Raw genomic sequence first — 18424 nt, 5'->3', positions numbered from 1 at the left:
GTATCAAATACTTATATTTGATCAATATTTTATCGAGTATCAATTCGATGGCGTCAAACAGTTTTGTGAAAAAAAAAACGTTTACTTAAAAACTATGAGAAAGTGGTTGGACTCTTGGTATCTCTATAGGTCTACTATACTTTTGCTACATATTGTTTTTATCGAGTATCAAAGGTTACGTATCACACGCATTCTACGGATTCACTGTTTTTCGTATGTTATTATGTGTCGCATGACCCTGCATGTAAGTTGACCGTGTACATCAATTTTTGTGTTTTTAGAATTTAAAAAGGGTGTGCTACATGTTAAATCCCAAAACACAATGCGTGCGTGCGCATATATCCACTAAAAAAAAATTTTAAGGAAAACTTTAAAATGGCGGGAGGTTGACGAGCGTAATAATGGTAATAATAATAACCATTTCCATGAAAGTAGGAGATGAAAAAAATACAAACACTGTAAATTTATCGAAATTCAGTTTGACAGTTACTTGTCAGTAAAAAAAATGACGATCAATATTGGTGCTCATTTTCGAGTACACAAACTCGGTCTGTGTATTATCGTTATTATTCTGATCGTACTATATCTGTATTCGGTACGTCAATCTTCGTACTCCCAAATTAACAACAGAGAAGTTTCATTAAAGAATCTTCTAGCTAGTGCAATAAAAGCTGCAGAAATCGGTGGCATCGAAGTCGTACGAGTTCACGATAATCCAAAATATGCAATCGAAAGTAAAGGAAAAACAAAAGAAGGTACTTTTTTATTGTACAATTTTTTAGGTTATCTCTTCCCATTTACATGATCGCCGATACGAGTTGTCAACGTTTTGAATCAATTTTTGACCACAATTGAAAAAATCGTTGAATTTTCGATTACAACCATTTTATTTAACATCATACAAATTAAATTTAATCTGAAAAGCGAATCAAAACTATTCATTAATTCAATAATATACATACAAAAAATGTTTCGAACCAACATTCGAATCAGTATTCTTTTAAAATGGAAGAGAGTAAACTCTACAAAGTTACTTTGCTGTCGTGTGTATTTAAGGAGGTTGAAGCGTATCTTGTGTTAAAACTATTTTCCAACTTTGCACATTAAAATTTTTTAAACAGAAAGCTTAAGACAGTATTAAACTTCTGGCAGGATATGCCGATGATTCACTGTCGTGAAATTGAGATATTTATTGTTGAAGTTTGCAATTTTTTGAAAGCTTCCATGAGAGCCCATGTCTAACCTTATCATTTTCAACAATGAATATCTCGATTACCAGACGGTGAAACCTCTCCAAATTTTTCGCACATAATTAAGCGCTATTCAAGAAAATTCACGCAATTTTTCAATTCATTCATTTGGAACAATAAAATCTAATGTATTTTTCGTATGATCTCCTATATATACCGCTTCAACTTCCTTAACAAAGAGAATTGAAAATATTTGTTGGAATATATGTTTACAAGCACCACCCAATCATTCTATTGCTTAACTTCATATTTTTTCAAATCAAAATTAAAACAAAATTTTTTTCTCAAAGGAGTCAACGATCCTGTCACACTGGCTGACTATCAATCACACTGTGCGATGTATCAATTTTTGTCGAGTGTCTTCTCTAATGTTGATATTATTTCGGAAGAACAGGCGCCTAGTTGCGATCCTATGGAAACTCCAGACTTGAATGGAGCAAATAGAAATATTGAAAACTACAACTCTGTCAAAGATTTGATTGTACAAGCTTCGGATGTCACAGTGTGGATTGATCCCCTCGATGCCACAAAAGAATTTACAGGTATTGTGGAGGTTAATCATATCTCATTACGAGTATTTTGCATTATATCATTGTATGTTTCTTTGCAGAAAACCTTCTTGATTATGTGACGACAATGGTTTGTATAGCTGTTGAAGGAATCCCAATTATTGGCGTCATCCACAAACCTTTTGCTCCTAAGCAAACATATTGGGCATGGGTTGATTATGGAGTCTCCAGAAACTTGAAGAATATTTTTTCTGTATGCCAAAACAATTTACTTCCCTATTTTTTTCTTGTAGACATTATGAGAGTTTCACTAAAAACAAAATAAACCTTTTCCCTGCCATGGGTCTAAATTTGGAATGAAGTTATAAAAACTCTAGTGCATATAAAGAACAGCAATTTTCTTGATCTCGATAATTTCAATTTAATACAATTTTGAATATTCAACTGGACGTTTTTTCATTCACAATTTTATAAATCGTGAAACTCTACAATGAGGAAAAATGTATTTCGTCTTTATTGTTGCTGCTTCGATCGAAATGACATTTAGTTGATCTTTTTTCTTTAGCCAATAGAGAAGACACCAGTTTTGATAGTCTCTCGATCCCATGCTGGACGAGTACATAATGCTTCGAAAACTGCATTTGGTGACAACGTGAAAATTGTCTCGGCGGCTGGTGCAGGTAAACCAATTCTCTTCGAATAATACAGAAAATGTAACTTCTTTCATCTCTTTGCAGATTAATGAGAAAATTGCTTCATTTTAGGTTTCAAATCCCTGGAGGTTGCATCTGGAAACGCAACAGCATATATTCATATGACAAATATTAAAAAATGGGACGTATGTGCTGGCGCGGCAATAATAAGGTGAGAGTCCATGATTTACTTGAAGCATTTTACGTTTTCGTAATTCATAATGGTGAAATTTTCTTTTCAGCGCCCTTGGCGGCACCGTGACTTCGCTCTCTGGTGAGCCAATGACAGATTTTAGTCCTGGCAAGTCAAAGGTTCTCGAGCACGGTTTGTTAGCCACGATGGCGGATCACAAATGGTATCTCGATAAATTTCATTATCTCTAAGAAAAAGAAAATCTGAACTTCATGTTCCCGTTATATTTATGGAATCTCACGTGAAAATCAACATGCATTTTTGTATAATAAAAAACATTCCGATATCAATTTTGGAATGTACAATTATACGAAAAGACTCGTTGAGAACATTTTTCGGCAAGCTAGTCAAAGCTTTTATTACGGACGATTTTTTTGAGGGTGGGAAGATTGAGCAGGCTTATTTTCAGAAAGACCGTGCTCCCATCAACAAACAGTCAATTAGAAATAAAATAATGAATAAAATCAACGATTTTTTTAACATACTTTGTGATACTGGAGAACATTTTTTCGCTACCTTCCCATTGCTTTGCGACGTTTGGAAAGCCTTTTTTTATACAAGAACCTTACTAAAGTATTTCGATCGAATCGTTAATTTTACACTTTTTTAACGATCGAGCAATCTAGAAATGGTTGTATTTCATGGACGATGGTAATATTCCTTGAAAAATTTTCTGAAATTTATTTCGATGATGGAGCTTTTTAAGAGTCGTTTGTCATTAAAATGGATCGTTTTTTTTTATGTCTAATTAACTTTTATTTTACGTCGTCACATATGATGAATGCAGCCAACGATTCTTAAAAGCATTAAGTTTTCTAATGGGACGCTCATTAATGCTTAATTATGAGAAAATTGAAATTCCCGATTGTGAAATCAGAAATTTGTTGTTTGAAGATAGAAACTCATCTCGATAAAGGTTTCTTCAAAGGAGATTCGTAAAAGATGAATTTCAGTAATCCTGCCTAGGACGGACATCCCAGTGGAACCCATACAAAAATAAATCGAAATCAACTGGCAATTTATTGCATTATTTGTTCAGGAAATAACCCGATCAAATGCACCTTTCTGCTGGGTTTTTTCAACGAGAGAGCGCTGTATCAACGACGATTTACACCCATAAAATTTCTCAATGAAAACCAATCGGCAAAAAATCAACGAATGAGAAGTATCCGATTGCCTTTAAAGTATTAAAAAAAAGTTTTTATTGTTTCTAATTTTTTTATGCATAAAAATCTTTGGTGTCGAGCCTCTACCGCATCTCTTGATACGATTTTTATAAAAAAAATTGTTGAATTTTGCAACCAACTAACGTAGTTGAACTCCATTTGGAAAGTATTGCGCTCCTGATTAAGCAGAGCTACTCAGAGTCTATTTTACACTCGGGTTTAGTTGCTTTAAAATAATAGAATCGTCATCGAAATAGTGTTTTACATCACAGAACATTACATTGGCAATAATTAATGCTAATTAATTCAAGTTGTTAATCATCGATGATGTTTCAGGAACAGGAGTGAATTGTCGAGTCTGTTGTACGTGACGAATCTACTCATAAATTTTCTATTGAATATTGCACAACGACGTAGCCTGTTTCGATTCTTCTCGCCCCACCGCATCTTTGAAATACTCCTTCGTCCTGAGTTTCGTTCGTTAAAAACTCCAAAATAACATTTCGCTCCGAGTGGATATGCTTTTTGTTTCAGATTTTTTGACAATTGATTAAGTATCTTGGAAAAAATGGATCAAATTTCTGGGTCGTTTCTTAGTCAAGTAAATCCTGGATGCCGGTAAGCTGATCAACCGAATCCTGTTCTCCATAACGTAAACGAGTTCTTCCTGTTGTCCGGTTGAAGAATAATAATTTTTTTATCGTGTATTCGTAGGTCTGAAGTCAATGAATAAAGCCTGGTTCAAAGGAATCTGATTGATTGAGATGAGGTAGCCGGGGAAATCCTACCAGGGATAAATTAAGTATGTATCCAGCTGATAGTTCGATATTATGAACTTGTGAAAAAGCTCTTTGAGAAATTCCAAATAAGCCGTTGGTTCAGATTCTTTTTCAAAATATTTTTTGTTTAGCAAATTCCGTACTAGAGTGGGCATTGTGACGTCCACTAGGGTAAATGAGTTCCAAAGATCTTCTTTGAAAATTGGCATAACATTACATACCCTTTTAATAATATGTTTGAATTCAGGCTTCATGTTTTTTTTCTTAATGGCTTGAATCAAGAGTTCCAAGTCATTTTTCTCAGTATGGGTAACGAGCACACATGTTCGGCTGAATGGTAACCTTAGAAATCTGTAGAAAAATTGCAAAGCAATTCTCAGCGACAAACTCGGTAGTTTTCGACCATAAAGGTACAAGTCGTATTCCCAGATTTCTAATCCATCGATTTCCGGTACCGCCAACGGCGCAGATGATTTTGTAGGTTTGATCCACAAAGACAATGTTTCTTCGCCAATTTTCGCTGCCAATTGCAAGATGTCTCTATTCGGGCTCGTTCCTGATGTTATCACGCGTATAAACACCGTTGAGTGTCCCATCAAGCTCATCTTGGATATCAGCTCCTGCAACCGGATTTAAACGACAGCTTATCATTCGGATGTTTATTGAATTCGGTTATTTGTTTATCATCCTGACGGGTTGGTGAATTCTCGGAGCCCCAAGGTCCAATTGAGACTTGGAGCTTGGGAGGTTGAGTGCGACCCAATTTAAGTACCATCTGGGAATTCTTCTGCTCACTCGATTCGAACCGAAACTGTTGTCAAGGATCACAGTCGCAAAAAGACTGTATTTGGAGTTTATGACGACACATACAGTTCAAATCGACAATAAATAAACTCTTACCGAGTCCCAATTAGGAAGTTTTTTTTTTTTTGTTTTTTTTTCTAGAACTTGCTTACCCTCTTAGAGACAGAAATTATGACTTACCAAATTCAAGATGATAATGCACAGACGATGCTTTCCTTTTGTCCCTGCCCACTTTATTTCCTTGGTTACACAATGAACTTAAACTTTCTTGAATGAGTTTTAGGAATAGCTCAAGTTTTATCTGGATGTCGATACAAAGTGATATTTTCTCGTGAAGATGAATCGATGGTCAACTGCCAACTGTGGTCGAGTGTTGCAGCTTCCAGGTGCGGGGGCATACTTTCGGTACCAGCAGTGAACAGATGGATTTCGAAGAACGGCGAGATCGTGCACTGAATTTTGAATAGAAGCAATTTTAATAATTTGCATTCTCACAAATAGGAGGATGAAAACCTTGAGTAAAAAATATGCAAAAGCTGCAATTCGACGATAACATAAGACCCCGATCTCGCTCACGGTGAAGGACAAATTATTATTGAAAATTATTCTTTAAATTTGTTATATTTATCTAAAAATTAAAAATAATTGAATTCTTTCAAAATTTCATCTTAAATTTTTTTTTACCCTTTTACACAACGCACCTTGACCGCCTGTTTGAAAAAGTAGTCGAAGTGCATTGAATTTTTTTTTCTAAATTGCAAAATATTACAGCACATTTCGTGGTGTAAGAGATAGTCAACGATTCTCAAACTTCTGAAAAGGATAATAATTTCTGTTTCTGTTGCGATCTCCCCTATACGATCTAAGATAAACCACTTGGGACTCAACATCGGACCATTCTCTGTCAATCGTATTAAAATCTTCTACAAACATTCGTTTCTTCCACGTTTTTATGATTGATTTAAAATCCTTGTGAAATCAAATGTTGTGTGAACTTTATTATGGAAGTTTATTGTGATTATTTGTGAAATACATTATATTGTTATATGGAAAATTATCTTTTGACATTGTTAAATATTTTCTCCTGTAATTGTCCACAATTATTATCATCTTAGATGTAATTTCGATAAACTGGAATTGATTTCCGTTTATTTTGTCTTTTTTGTAATTTTCGAAAATTAACCTACTAGATATTTTGGATTTTTTCTGTCTCAGTGTTTAAATTTTCCATATTTGTTATTATTTTAAATGTAGTTTGGTTGTAAAGATTCAACGTAGATTGTCAGATTTGTACTTTTTCTTTTAGCATATTTTATTCATCGGTTTTTTGCCTATGATTATTATCGTCAATATTTTTGTCAATTTTCTCAGCATCATCTTTTGGGCTAGATTTACAGTTATATTGATTTTATTACGGTTCCTAAACCGTTATAATTAATCCTCTTAGAGTTTCATTTTCATCAAATGTCAAATGCTGTAAAGGAAACTTCGAAAAAAACGCAGTTCGAAATTTCAGGTTGAATTATATATATAACAGCAAATAATATATAGTGCGTGCATATGTGGGGGTCGACAGAGAGAGAGAGACAGTTTTGGAATGAAGAGAGCGACAGCAGTGTCGTGTATTATCTCTACGCTATAGCATAGCTGTTGTTTTATTTTTGTACGAAGCGAAATGTAAATACAGAACATAACCTTCAACATATTAAAATGATTAAATGATTTTACTTTTCGTAGTAAATTTTCTACCGCTGCTTTATTTTCATAGACACTTTAGACATGCTGCATTGCTTTCTTGATCATGTTGCTATTATTTTCGCTGATTTAACTTGGTTCAACGTGTTCAGTACTCTTATTTGTTTTTCCGCTGTTATTGCTACGATCTGGGCAGGTCGAATCAATCGTGTAAGAAACGACGTTCTTTAACGTTTTCTCTTTATACAACAAAGGACTCTGATTTTTCTTGATTTCCAAACGATTTGAACTGTTTTAGGAAGAAAACAAAGAGCCCGAAGATGAGGAAAACTTTCTCAAATTTGGATATCAAGCCAGATTCAAATTAGCTAAGCAAAAGTTAATCGAAAAAGATCTCACTCCACAGCAACGAAACAAAGAAAAAGAGTAAGATCAATTCTTCATTTTTTTCGTAAATCGTTTATCTTGGTATTGTACTATCATGTCTTACTGCGTCAACTAAAATATTTTACTAATACTTTAATGAAAACAATTCTTCCAGATCTGAATCAGAAACGCTCAATGCTGTGCTCAAATTAATACAAGAGCGTAATGATATTTTCTCATCTCCGACAATGGATGATCTTAAAGAACAATTAAGTTTATACAGAGCAGAGTGAACCATGGCTCGGATACTTTCAATTAAAGTTTAATCGAATGAAATTAATGACCTAATAATGTATGATTCAGCACGAATTATCTTGCATCGAATTCTCCTTCTCCCGCAACAAAGAGTAATTCAGAATAACATTTTTCTCTTTTTAATAAAGAAATCAATTGAACTTGAAACTGCTCTAACAGCACGTCGCTCAGTTGCATACTCACAAAGAAAAAGAATTGATAATTTTTAGGAAATTCCAAGAAAATCTGTGAATTTCCACTATTTCTCTGAAATTTTTTATCTTATGTTTTTCAATTACGTTAACTAAACCATTTCTTGACGTCACGTCAGACCCAGTCAAAATCGTTTTTGATTATGAGTTTTGAATTATATATTATACAGGAACAATAATACTCTGTTTTAAAAGGAATAAAAGTTTGGGGTGAACCTTTGATTTTCTTAAAGATATTTCTGAATATCAAATCGAATAGTAATGGATTACAAAAACATGACAAACTTGCTTCATATCAAATGTTTAATCAAGTGTGAATTTAAAAAAAAACCATAAAATGCCTGAATAAAAATATATTGTAAAAAATATCTACCTAATATACTTCTGAAGACCCTTCATAACAATAACCTATTTAAAAAAAATATGTTGTTATTATGTTTGCCTAAATTCGGCAGTTTATCAAGTAACGGAATAAGATAAAAACTAATCAATCTCATAAAAATTATTGAACATACATAGCGATCATGCGTTATTACGCTTGAAGTATTTTACTTCGAAAATGAAAATTTAAGTTTTTGATACTCCCGCCACACCCGGTAAAATTTTAACCTCAAAATACAACTCGATATGGTATTTTGACGCAGAACATCCGTATCGTCCTGAAGTGACAGCAGTTTTTATATCTATTTCTATTTTTTGGTTTCTACGAATAATTTCTTATTTGTGTTATTAATGAGAGTCGTGTATATACTGTGATAGAGAACAATAAAAAATAATACTTCAAAAATGGATACGAACATTATGAATTCTAATACTTGGAAAATAAAAATATTTCAAAGCAAACAAGAAAAATGAACACAAAACAAAAAATTTTCGGCATAATAAGAAATCATGATGTCGAGTTAAGCAAAGTAAACGATATTATTATTCTTGATGAATAATTTAAAACCTATATCACTAAAATTAGAATTTGGTTTGAAATTTATCAATGCAGAATATGTTAACATAAAGTGGAAGTGTTAAATAGATCCTGGGAAAGGATGTTTCATAAATAAATAAAAATGCATTGAAATTTCTACAAGTGGATGTCATTGGCAATATAATATCAGAATTGCCGTCATGACAAGTGCCGAACACTTCATTAGCCTGATTACTGTAGCAAGTGCAAAAAAATTAGCTACGCTGCTGGTGGTCTGCTTCATTTTTTACCACGGCATAATCCACCTAATCTATGGTAAAATTTATTGGAATTCATCAATATTTTTCATGATGTTTGATCGAAAGCCCAGACCAAAGTTGAAACAAAAACATAAACAGAATTACTATGTCCAATGACTGACGTGCATGTATTATTGAGTATTATTCAAGTATATACAAATTCCAAACACATACTGCTGAATGGGACAACAAATTTTGTGATAAAAATTATTCATCCACAATAAAATATTTTTTTATTCTAGGCAGTGATTCTTGTAAATGGTTATTACAAGAAGGTCGGTACAAAGGAGACAAAGAATGGCAGCCCTCTGGCTGCATGATGCATCATTACACCCAAACGTATGAAAAAAATTATAATATTTTTCACATACAATATATTCTAAGTGAAGGTCAAGGATAAAGTTACATTCTAGTGAAAATTGCCGTAAAAACTGATCATAGTATCTCGAACTAAAATCTTTATACATTTTCTGATGCAAACATTTCCAAAGGTCCCTAAAGAAAGAAGTGAAACATACAAAATTTTTGTGATCGAGTTATAAAATTTGGAGACAATTTATAGACCATTAGAGAGTTTTTTGGGGAAGCAAAAAATTTTCAAAGGAAAACTCTAGGCTTTTCCATACTCTCAAGGAAGCGTTCTAGATTTTTTCCGAATATATCATCATGTCAATCATATCAATTTAGAAAAATTGGCAACAACTGAAAGGTAATTCAGAAAACAGATCTGACGAGGCAGGTAAAATACTGAGTTTTTTCATGAATCTACGAAACAAATTGTTTTCAATAAAGAGAAACTCATTCTGAGCAAATTTTATAAACGTCCATCAACTGCTGATAGAATATTAATCTGTAATGAGCCCTTTGGATTCATCATTTACATTAAAATGTTGAAAATCCATTTTGCAGTTTCTATTTTGTACTATGAAAAGTAGTAGTAAAAAAATGAAATAAATTTTTACTGTAAAATTAATCAAAATCATAAGAATAGTATTATTTTCAAAGCTAAATTTCTATCTAATTCCAATCAGTCTTTAACATAGTATTTTAATTCTTTTGTTCTTAAAAAAACAGGGACAGCCGAAGATGCCTGCGATATTTGGCTTTTATGGGCCACAGGAATCATTTTATTTTCAGCGGAGATGCAAGAATTCGGCAACTCTACAAATCCTTCGTTTCTCAGTTTGTGGTGGATGGAAAGCCGTCCGATTTCGCTGATTTACCAACCCGTTCAGATCTCAATTTCAAGGATGCACAGCTCAGACTCCATGTGCAATTTCTTTGGAGACCCAGACTAGACGATTCGTTGATTGAGGATTTTCGTGGTTGGATGGTACCGCAAGTCATTTCTTTAGTCATTTTTCTCTCTACAAATTCTAAAATTCTAACCATACTTTCAATTTTGTAATCCATAATTAGACAATAATTTTGGGTTTGGATAAAATTTTTTTCAAAAGTTTTAAAGTGAAATACAGATTTTTTCTATACTTTATTTTTTTTACTCATTTATTAGTTTTACACTCTATTGTTAATTGAAAACTTCGAATATTTATTTTCGTATTAATCTCTGTTTAACCATTAGCAGACAGGAAAAGCACCGAGCATGGTTGTCGCTGGCTGTGCAGCAGAGGACATTCAAGCCAACAATGCAAGTGATTCTCAATTGTATGCCGAATATAGTACGGGCCTTGTACGACTGGTCCAACCAGCGGATGAAATTGCGAGGAAGGGCGGCCGATTTTTGTGGATGATGCAAGATCCCATAGTCAAGGAAATATTACCAGCTCATCTTTTAGGCATAGACAATAGACAAATCAATGTGTGCAACAAAGCTGCGAAAGAGGTAAACGATACAGGGAATTCTAAGCTTGAAAGTGCTCGTAAAAATTAATCCTCTATTTAAACTGTACATTTAAATTTTTTCTTCTGAAGTATTTTTGATAGCGAGAAAAAAATTACATTATAAAGTCTTCCTAAATCGAATTCGACATCCAAAATGTTGAAATTGTTTATCTCTTCAACATTGCCTCAGATTCTATCGCATAGCGGAGCTCAGCTCTGGGAGAGCAGTCGTTTAATAGGAAGTGGAGTTCTGGAACAAAGTCCTGATGGATACCTCGCTAGTCCTCTGTCACTGCGTCACAAAGTTCAAATATTGTTGAACACCCATTGCAACGATCATATGAACTTCGACGACGGCAGTTGTTGCAGTTATCCAGAAACTGCAACAACGCTACAACTCGTGACTTTATCAGCCTTAGCGATCTGGTAATTTATTTGTTAATTTGAGAAAATCCTAACTGTAGTAATAGAAAAATTTTACAAATTTGAATAGATTAATTCGTTAAGTTTCTCACAGAAAACTGATGTTGAATCAAACGATTGAATTTTTGTAATATTCGCAGCATAACGATGGGCGTGAGTATGTGGTTGTATAGAAAGCCATGCCAACAACGACCAGAAGTAGCTTATTCGCGAATGGCAACCGACGACATCGAAGAAGCTGAAGAATCAAGTGTAAACGAGCTTTCAAAAACGGAGCTCGCTCCTACTCAAGATTTTTATACGTTGATGACTTCACTGGCGCTTTTGTCGACGATACTCGCATATTTTTACCTGTGCGATCGCACGAATTTCTTCATGAAAGAAAACAAGTATTACAGTGAATTCAGCTTTTGGTTGCCTCTCGGTTATATTCTTGCACTTGGGCTTTTTTTCACGGAGGATTGCGAACGTGGACCACGAGCACTGAATCGTGAACAAACCGACGAATGGCGTGGACTTATGCAAGCCGTTGTACTTATTTATCACGTTACCGGAGCCAGTAACGTATTACCAATTTATATGCATCTCCGGCTCATCAACTCGGCTTATTTATTCTTATCCGGATACGGACACTTCTGCTATTTTTGGCAGACCGGTGATGTCTCACTCGTACGATTTGCGAGGGTGAGTTGAGACTAGCAGCCTCAGTAATAATAAGTGACGAATGTGATTTGTCAGTGAATTAATCAGTGAAAACAGAATTTCAATTGAGAGAACGAAATTGTGTTTTCTATTTTTATTTTCATAACTCATTATTGACAGAAACAAATTCGTCTGATTACTCGATAAATTCAATCAATTCCATTCAATTATTAATTATTACTAGCCCAATCATTGATTGCTTCAGGATAATCCTGAAAATTAAACTAAAAATTCGTAACGATAAGTGAGTAGATATTTTCATGATGAGACTCTGAATGACTAACGAATATGTTTTATGTTACAGGTTCTTTTCAGATTGAATCTGCTCACAGTAACGCTGTGTCTTTGTATGAACAGACCATATCAATTTTATCACTTTGTTCCGCTTGTTTCGTTCTGGTTTCTCGTCGTTTACATACTGGCTTGGTTACCGCCACGAGTACATTCCGGAAGTCTCGCAGAACACGGTCCACGAGCTTTACTTTATTTGGCATTGAAGCTTTTGGGGCTTGTATCTGTGATAACGGTTTTATACATGTCCGAGGTAATCATAATTTTCTCCTTTTTATAAATCGATTTTTCGCAAGGCTATTACTTGAAGCTCTGAAATGCGAGAAGACTGCTGGGTCTCGAGTATAAATCATTTCTTTCTTCTTCTTTAAGGTCTTCTTTGAAAAAGTGTTTGTAACGAGACCGTGGAAAGCTTTGTTCGTAACAGTGGACGACGACATACGCGAATGGTGGTCACGCTGGCGGGTCGATCGGTACAGTGTTGCGTTTGGCGTTGCGTTCGGCGCTGCTCTCCTGGCACTTCAGAGAATCGATCATGTTCCCGGCACCGCTCTCCCGCCGTTTCTGGCTCTCGTTTCGCTCGCGGCTTACACCACTTTTACGATACTATGCTTTTCTGTTTCTGAATGCGAGGAAATTCACTCTTACGTCGTTTTCATACCGGTAAATTGATGTTTAATTTGTCCTTCAGGTAATAAGTATTTAGCACGCGAGTGTGAAATTCGAATTTGAAAAACCGATATAATCGTTTGTATTTTCAAAATTTTCCTTCATTCTTATGCGTTCAATCAACGTTTTTGGTCATTCGTTCTCTTGATATTCTAGATCGTTGGATACATCGTGCTCAGAAACTCTTCTCTAGCACTTCGTGGTAAACACTCCGTCCTCTTGGCGGGACTTGGAAGAATAAGTCTCGAAACCCTCGTCAGCCAAGGACACGTATGGCTCGCTGCCGATTCTCACGGTGTCTTAGTTCTACTGCCTCGTTTTCCTGTCCTGAATCTCCTCGTTACGTCGTTCATATTCATATGCGCCAGTCACGAGGTACCATAGTTTTTCCTAACTTTTGTTCGCCTATTCCCATCTCACTTTTTAGTCTGTGTCATGTGCGAATCTGCAACGGCCATTTAAATACAATATTTTAATTAGTTTCATTGATTTCAGACAAATTAGTAATAATTTTTTTTGTACTAAAAAATTACTTTTTTTTCGATTGAATATTTCTCTGGAAATTAAAAAAAACTCTGGTGAATCACCGAATTGATGAATCTCACGTAAAATTGCAATTTTTATTTCAGATTCATAGGCTGACGCTTATATTAGCACCGTATGCGGTTCCAAACGATTGGCGATTAGTGGCACGAAATTTACTGCTTTTCATCGCCGTCCTTGTACCCATTGGGATTCACGATGGCATGTTCTGATCTGATCGACTATATTCGAAACGTTTCCACATGTAGATGCAATCACAAATGGAATCTTGAGGCGCAAATCAATCGAAAACAATTCGGAAATATTGATTTATTTATTTATTATATACGAAGAGCGAATGATATTAGGTAAAAGTTGGGTGGGTGATAATATTTATCGAATTTCAACGCGGAATCGCCATTTGGCAGTTGAAAATCTGACTCTAGATTCGAAAGAAATGAAATTCACTGGGCTTTTATACACGACATCTTTTTTGACATCCATTTTCTATGAGCTGGCACCCTCATGGGTTTACTAAAGAAAATTACAAATGATATTACTTAGGAATTAGCATCTGTAGGGAACAAATATTCTATTGTCGCTACTTTGAGGAATTCAAGCGACTGCAACGAGTCAAACGTTTTTTTTAATCCTCATTAGATACTCTCGCCGCATGAAGAGAATTTAGGATCATATGGACAATTGAAAATTGTGGAAAAATACAAGTTTTTACGTTGCACTCTAAAAATGTGAGTTTCGGAGTATCGAAGCTACAAAAAACGACGCGTTGGCTATGGTCTTTAGGCACAAAAAGTAATGGACCCAGTACAGATATTATTATAACTTTTCCACACTTTATTGACGACAAAAAATTAAGATCGATTTTCGTCTATAATCCTGTTTCCCAAAACGACGTTAGCCTCTCCACTGGTAGGGTTTTTAATCACACAAAACTGAATAGCAACGATATTCCTGAGTTTTTGTACAAAGCTGATCGAAATACGGACAAAGATTTTATTTTTTAAATGGAGACAGGAAATGTGGCATGGTTATTGCTAGAGTTGATTGAATAATGAATATTGATATGAGATTGTTTTTCTATCCATTTTTTTCGTTCATTATTTTCAAGTTTAAGGCGATACAAATTATTGAAATAAGCATTTTTTTTCTGTATTCGTGGTACAGCAAATCAGTTTCAATCACGTGAGTCAGTTAAACTATCAAAAACGTCCATCTCGCACTCCAATCAAATTATATATCAGTGAAAGGATTAAAAATAATAAATTGTGCAAATTATTTTTTTGAAATCTTGTACATTCATTTAGGAGGAGATACGAATTTTTCTTTATAGAAAATTATTATGAAAAAATTCAGGCAAGTTCTCTCAAGAATGTGCTTTTTGGCGACTACGGTATTTCAACTAGCGGCTGGTCTATTTAGTTGAAATTCAATACAAATCTTCGGAATATCGTTTTCCAACTACGGTGCTACCATTAGGTCGAAACTATCATTTTTTTTTTAGATCGATGGAAAACATAAAAAAAATCAATAATCAGAGTTGATCTTGTGATTTCTTGTGGAAAAACCTGTTATCTGATTAGTGGTGGTGCCATTGCTCGCATTGATATGGTTTAAGAATATTTTCGATTTTTATATTTTCACAGCACAAAATGTTCGGCACATTGGTTGCTAGTGAGAAGTTTTTATCACACGCCGTTTAATTTTTCAAGCACAATTTTGCTGGAAAAATGGTACCTGCTGAGGAATGCGTAATCTCGTGAATCAAATTCCAAAGAAAAAATAAACTGATTTAGAATTATTCTATATTAAGTACACAAATTTAAATTAAATTTCTTCTTTCGACATGGTTAACGATTCAAATAGGTGTAAAAAGTTGGTGGAGTGACTTGGAATGTGGTTGGGCAGCAAAATAGAGCATTTTTTTCTTATTCTTTTATTAATAATTTACTCAGGTGCAAAGTGATACGTTCTTATGTACAAAAATATTGAAAATAAACTAATATTCGTAGAATCTTAGCTTGTTGAACTCATTTTTTTTGCAGCTCTGTATAAACTGTACAAATCTTTCATACACTTACGATACAATAGTAACTGCTTCAAATAATAACGAGTTTTCTGCCCGCAGAAAATGTGATTCTGTTTGTGTTTTGTCTCAAATATTTTCAAACGAGGTAACAAATCAGAGTAGGTTTTCAGACAATAACGTTTAACGATTTAGCTGCATCAATTCATTTTGATTCAGCATATTTATTTGCAGACAAAACAAAAATATAATTGAAAAAATCTATACCTGATAGACGAGCTTAATCAAATAACGCTTCTCGGCTTGTCGTGTTTAACTTGACTAGTGTAAACGTCGTAACCCAATGATATCGTGTTGTCATATAAGACTCTATATTTCGTTGGTAATATGTAAAAATTAATTAATTGAGCGGGCGGCCAAACTACCCATTCAGCAATGTATAATCTATGAGCTTTTTCACGTATTTCCTCCTTCAACTCGGACCAATTGCTCTTTTCAAGAATGCCTAGTGTTATAAAAAACATTGCGATGCACAATGGTGAACAGACCAGTTGATCTATCACCACTTTTTTCACTACGATACCGATCGTTCGTCCTGGCAATCTTTTGTCCAAATATCGATACCAATGATGACAAATTATTCCTACCGACATGCCCGAAATTGCCATGTTTCTTGTCCGGTTTGGACACCATCGTTCCCACTCACCCTACAAACATTCGGTGCATTAAATTTATTATCAAATTTTCTATGCATTATTACTAATTACACTATTAATATTCTATTTTCGTTTTGAATTTGAAATCAAGACACTCGTCGTGAGCAATTCTATAATTATCAAATCGTTCCTGTTATTTTAGAATTCACTTGGATTAATATCTTAGCCACCATTTTTTAATATATACTAATTCTAACTCTGTGAAATTATATTTTATCAAAGTAATGAAATTTCAAAGTTCTATTCCATAATCCAGAAATTTTTCAATCACATTATACTTCCGTACTATCACCGGTACTGAATTGCATTATGTGTTTCAACAATGGTAATCCGTTCATTTTTACATTATATTGGATGTGCTCCAAATTATGTCAGTTTAGAAGAGTTCATGAATTACATTCACTTATGATGAAATCATTCAACATGTTGTTACGAAACAAATTATTGTTGAATGATATTCTTCAGATTTGATTCTTAACTGTTTTCTGTACAGCTCATTAATCTATTTATATATTATTTGAGAAGTATTCTGTTAAAATAAAGTTGTTTTTCAAGAAACCTATTAATTCAATTGAAAAACACAATCAATTTTTTTTCTTCGAATTGAAGAATTTGCCTCATTTGATTAGCAAGGTAAACCTATTTCACAAGAATCTATTTGTAGTTTATTTCATCCTTTCCTGAACAATTAAAGGAATCTCAAAATGTTTTTGCTACTGATACAAATATCAGATATCGCATTATGTTTGGAGTGAAAATAAAATTGGAATATTTCTCTTCTACCTCAAGGAATGACTGATATGTTTATGCAAGATATTGAGATCTTTATTCAATAGACTTAAGGAAAAAATTTCCAAAAGAATACTGTTTGGCTTTGTACATAAGTAATTTTTTAATGCTGTAATTAAGGATTACACATTCATTTATATGAACATAGCTGATAGACAAATATGTAATTACATATTAAGAGTATGGATCAATCGACTAACCTGCTCACTTGGAATTTTTGAAATTGAAATTCTCTGACATGGTTTGACCGATTAAAAAAATGCTCTGTCAGCCTACGCAGAACGATGGCAAAAATCGACTGACAGAGCCTTTTTTTTAATCGGTCAAACTGTGTCAAAGAATTTTGATTTCGAAATTTGCAGCTATCTTTCTCGCACTCACGCGGTTGCGATATACCGACTGATCCATCCTCTTAAGCTACTTAGATTGGATGTAAGAATTCGATTAATTAAAAATATCGCTTCCCCACAATTAAATATTTTTAAAAATATTTCTTAACAGTACAATTTATATAAATAATACAATATACCTTAAGAATTTCATAATGTTGTTCAAGAATATCACCCACGGCGGACAGAGATATGGATATTCCAACATTTGTGTAGAAAAGATTTTTTGGTGAGAACAATTGTTCCTTAATAACATTGACTCTTGTTACAAATAGTCCCATACCACGAGCAATGTTCATTTTCTATAATACCAGATATATTTGTTGTTCAGCGATAGGACTGAAAAAAATGTGGATCATTATTTCTTCAGAAGATATATCAGGGAGAAAAGCAAAATCATTGGTCAAAAGGTTGTAAGGTTAATGTTTAGCACAGTTCAGATGACATGTGATATCAAAGTTTTGATCAGTTTCTAATGGAATTGATGAAGGGACTAATTTTCCAATTCAATTCCTTAAAAGTTGTATTGGGTTTAACTTTTCAAAAATAAAAGGTTGAATGTGTAGTATACGTACCAAAAAAAACTAAAAAAAAAAATTGCAATTGCGCGCGTGGTTCACGCGACATTTGAAGACAAGAACTTCGCAGTTCTAACTGCACGTCATCACGATTGTTAACGCTATTACTTCTATTTTTTATCATCTATAAGATATACTGTCAAAAAATTGCATACTTATATAAATTATGTTGATTGTAAACTAAAAATAAATATGAAAGTGCTGGCTATTGTTTTTTGAGGTTAGCAGCATTTTGATACATCGCCACTAGACGTCGCTCTATTTGCGATTTTCCTTGTAAT

The 18424-nt window shown here is 33.9% G+C and overlaps 4 protein-coding genes and 1 long non-coding RNA gene across 8 annotated transcripts; 3 read left to right on the top strand and 2 right to left on the bottom strand.

Annotated features, from left to right (window-relative positions):
• Positions 1-410: 410 nt before the first annotated feature.
• Positions 411-3128, top strand: LOC122419035 (putative inositol monophosphatase 3). Its single transcript, XM_043433273.1, has 6 exons — positions 411-755; positions 1541-1792; positions 1861-2012; positions 2325-2439; positions 2524-2623; positions 2694-3128. The coding sequence occupies exons 1-6, from the start codon at positions 506-508 to the stop codon at positions 2833-2835; spliced, it is 1011 nt and encodes a 336-aa protein (XP_043289208.1). The 5' UTR covers positions 411-505; the 3' UTR covers positions 2836-3128.
• A 694-nt stretch (positions 3129-3822) lies between these two features.
• On the bottom strand, positions 3823-5910 carry LOC122419040 (uncharacterized). Its single transcript, XR_006262802.1, has 2 exons — positions 5574-5910; positions 3823-5209 (listed from the first exon to the last, which is right to left on the bottom strand). It is a non-coding gene; the product is annotated as an uncharacterized lncRNA (long non-coding RNA).
• Positions 5911-6890: 980 nt separating this feature from the next.
• Positions 6891-8328, top strand: LOC122419039 (uncharacterized). Of its 2 annotated transcripts, XM_043433280.1 has the most exons (4): positions 6891-7070; positions 7162-7298; positions 7387-7514; positions 7630-8328. In XM_043433280.1, exons 2-4 carry the CDS (start codon positions 7173-7175, stop codon positions 7745-7747), a joined length of 372 nt encoding a protein of 123 aa, XP_043289215.1. In that variant the 5' UTR covers positions 6891-7070; positions 7162-7172; the 3' UTR covers positions 7748-8328. The 2 variants fall into 2 exon arrangements, with proteins under 2 accessions (XP_043289215.1, XP_043289214.1); XM_043433279.1 differs by having other exon boundaries at positions 6894-7298.
• A 154-nt stretch (positions 8329-8482) lies between these two features.
• Positions 8483-15664, top strand: LOC122419034 (N-acetylneuraminate 9-O-acetyltransferase). 2 transcript variants are annotated; one of them, XM_043433272.1, is made up of 10 exons: positions 8483-9194; positions 9421-9517; positions 10253-10511; positions 10764-11021; positions 11211-11446; positions 11584-12127; positions 12450-12689; positions 12809-13099; positions 13262-13480; positions 13735-15664. In XM_043433272.1, exons 1-10 carry the CDS (start codon positions 9080-9082, stop codon positions 13858-13860), a joined length of 2385 nt encoding a protein of 794 aa, XP_043289207.1. In that variant the 5' UTR covers positions 8483-9079; the 3' UTR covers positions 13861-15664. The 2 variants fall into 2 exon arrangements, with proteins under 2 accessions (XP_043289207.1, XP_043289206.1); XM_043433271.1 differs by having other exon boundaries at positions 10761-11021.
• A 189-nt stretch (positions 15665-15853) lies between these two features.
• Positions 15854-18400, bottom strand: LOC122419036 (mpv17-like protein 2). Of its 2 annotated transcripts, XM_043433274.1 has the most exons (3): positions 18141-18400; positions 17706-17904; positions 15854-16378 (listed from the first exon to the last, which is right to left on the bottom strand). In XM_043433274.1, the coding sequence occupies exons 2-3, from the start codon at positions 17862-17864 to the stop codon at positions 15956-15958; spliced, it is 582 nt and encodes a 193-aa protein (XP_043289209.1). In that variant the 5' UTR covers positions 17865-17904; positions 18141-18400; the 3' UTR covers positions 15854-15955. The 2 variants fall into 2 exon arrangements, with proteins under 2 accessions (XP_043289209.1, XP_043289210.1); XM_043433275.1 differs by lacking the exon at positions 18141-18400 and having other exon boundaries at positions 17706-18088.
• Between the last annotated feature and the right edge of the window lie 24 nt (positions 18401-18424).

Source organism: Venturia canescens, chromosome 1, assembly GCF_019457755.1.
Source record: "Venturia canescens isolate UGA chromosome 1, ASM1945775v1, whole genome shotgun sequence".
Classification (NCBI taxonomy): domain Eukaryota; kingdom Metazoa; phylum Arthropoda; class Insecta; order Hymenoptera; family Ichneumonidae; genus Venturia; species Venturia canescens.
This window is presented reverse-complemented; position numbering and strand designations above follow the sequence as displayed.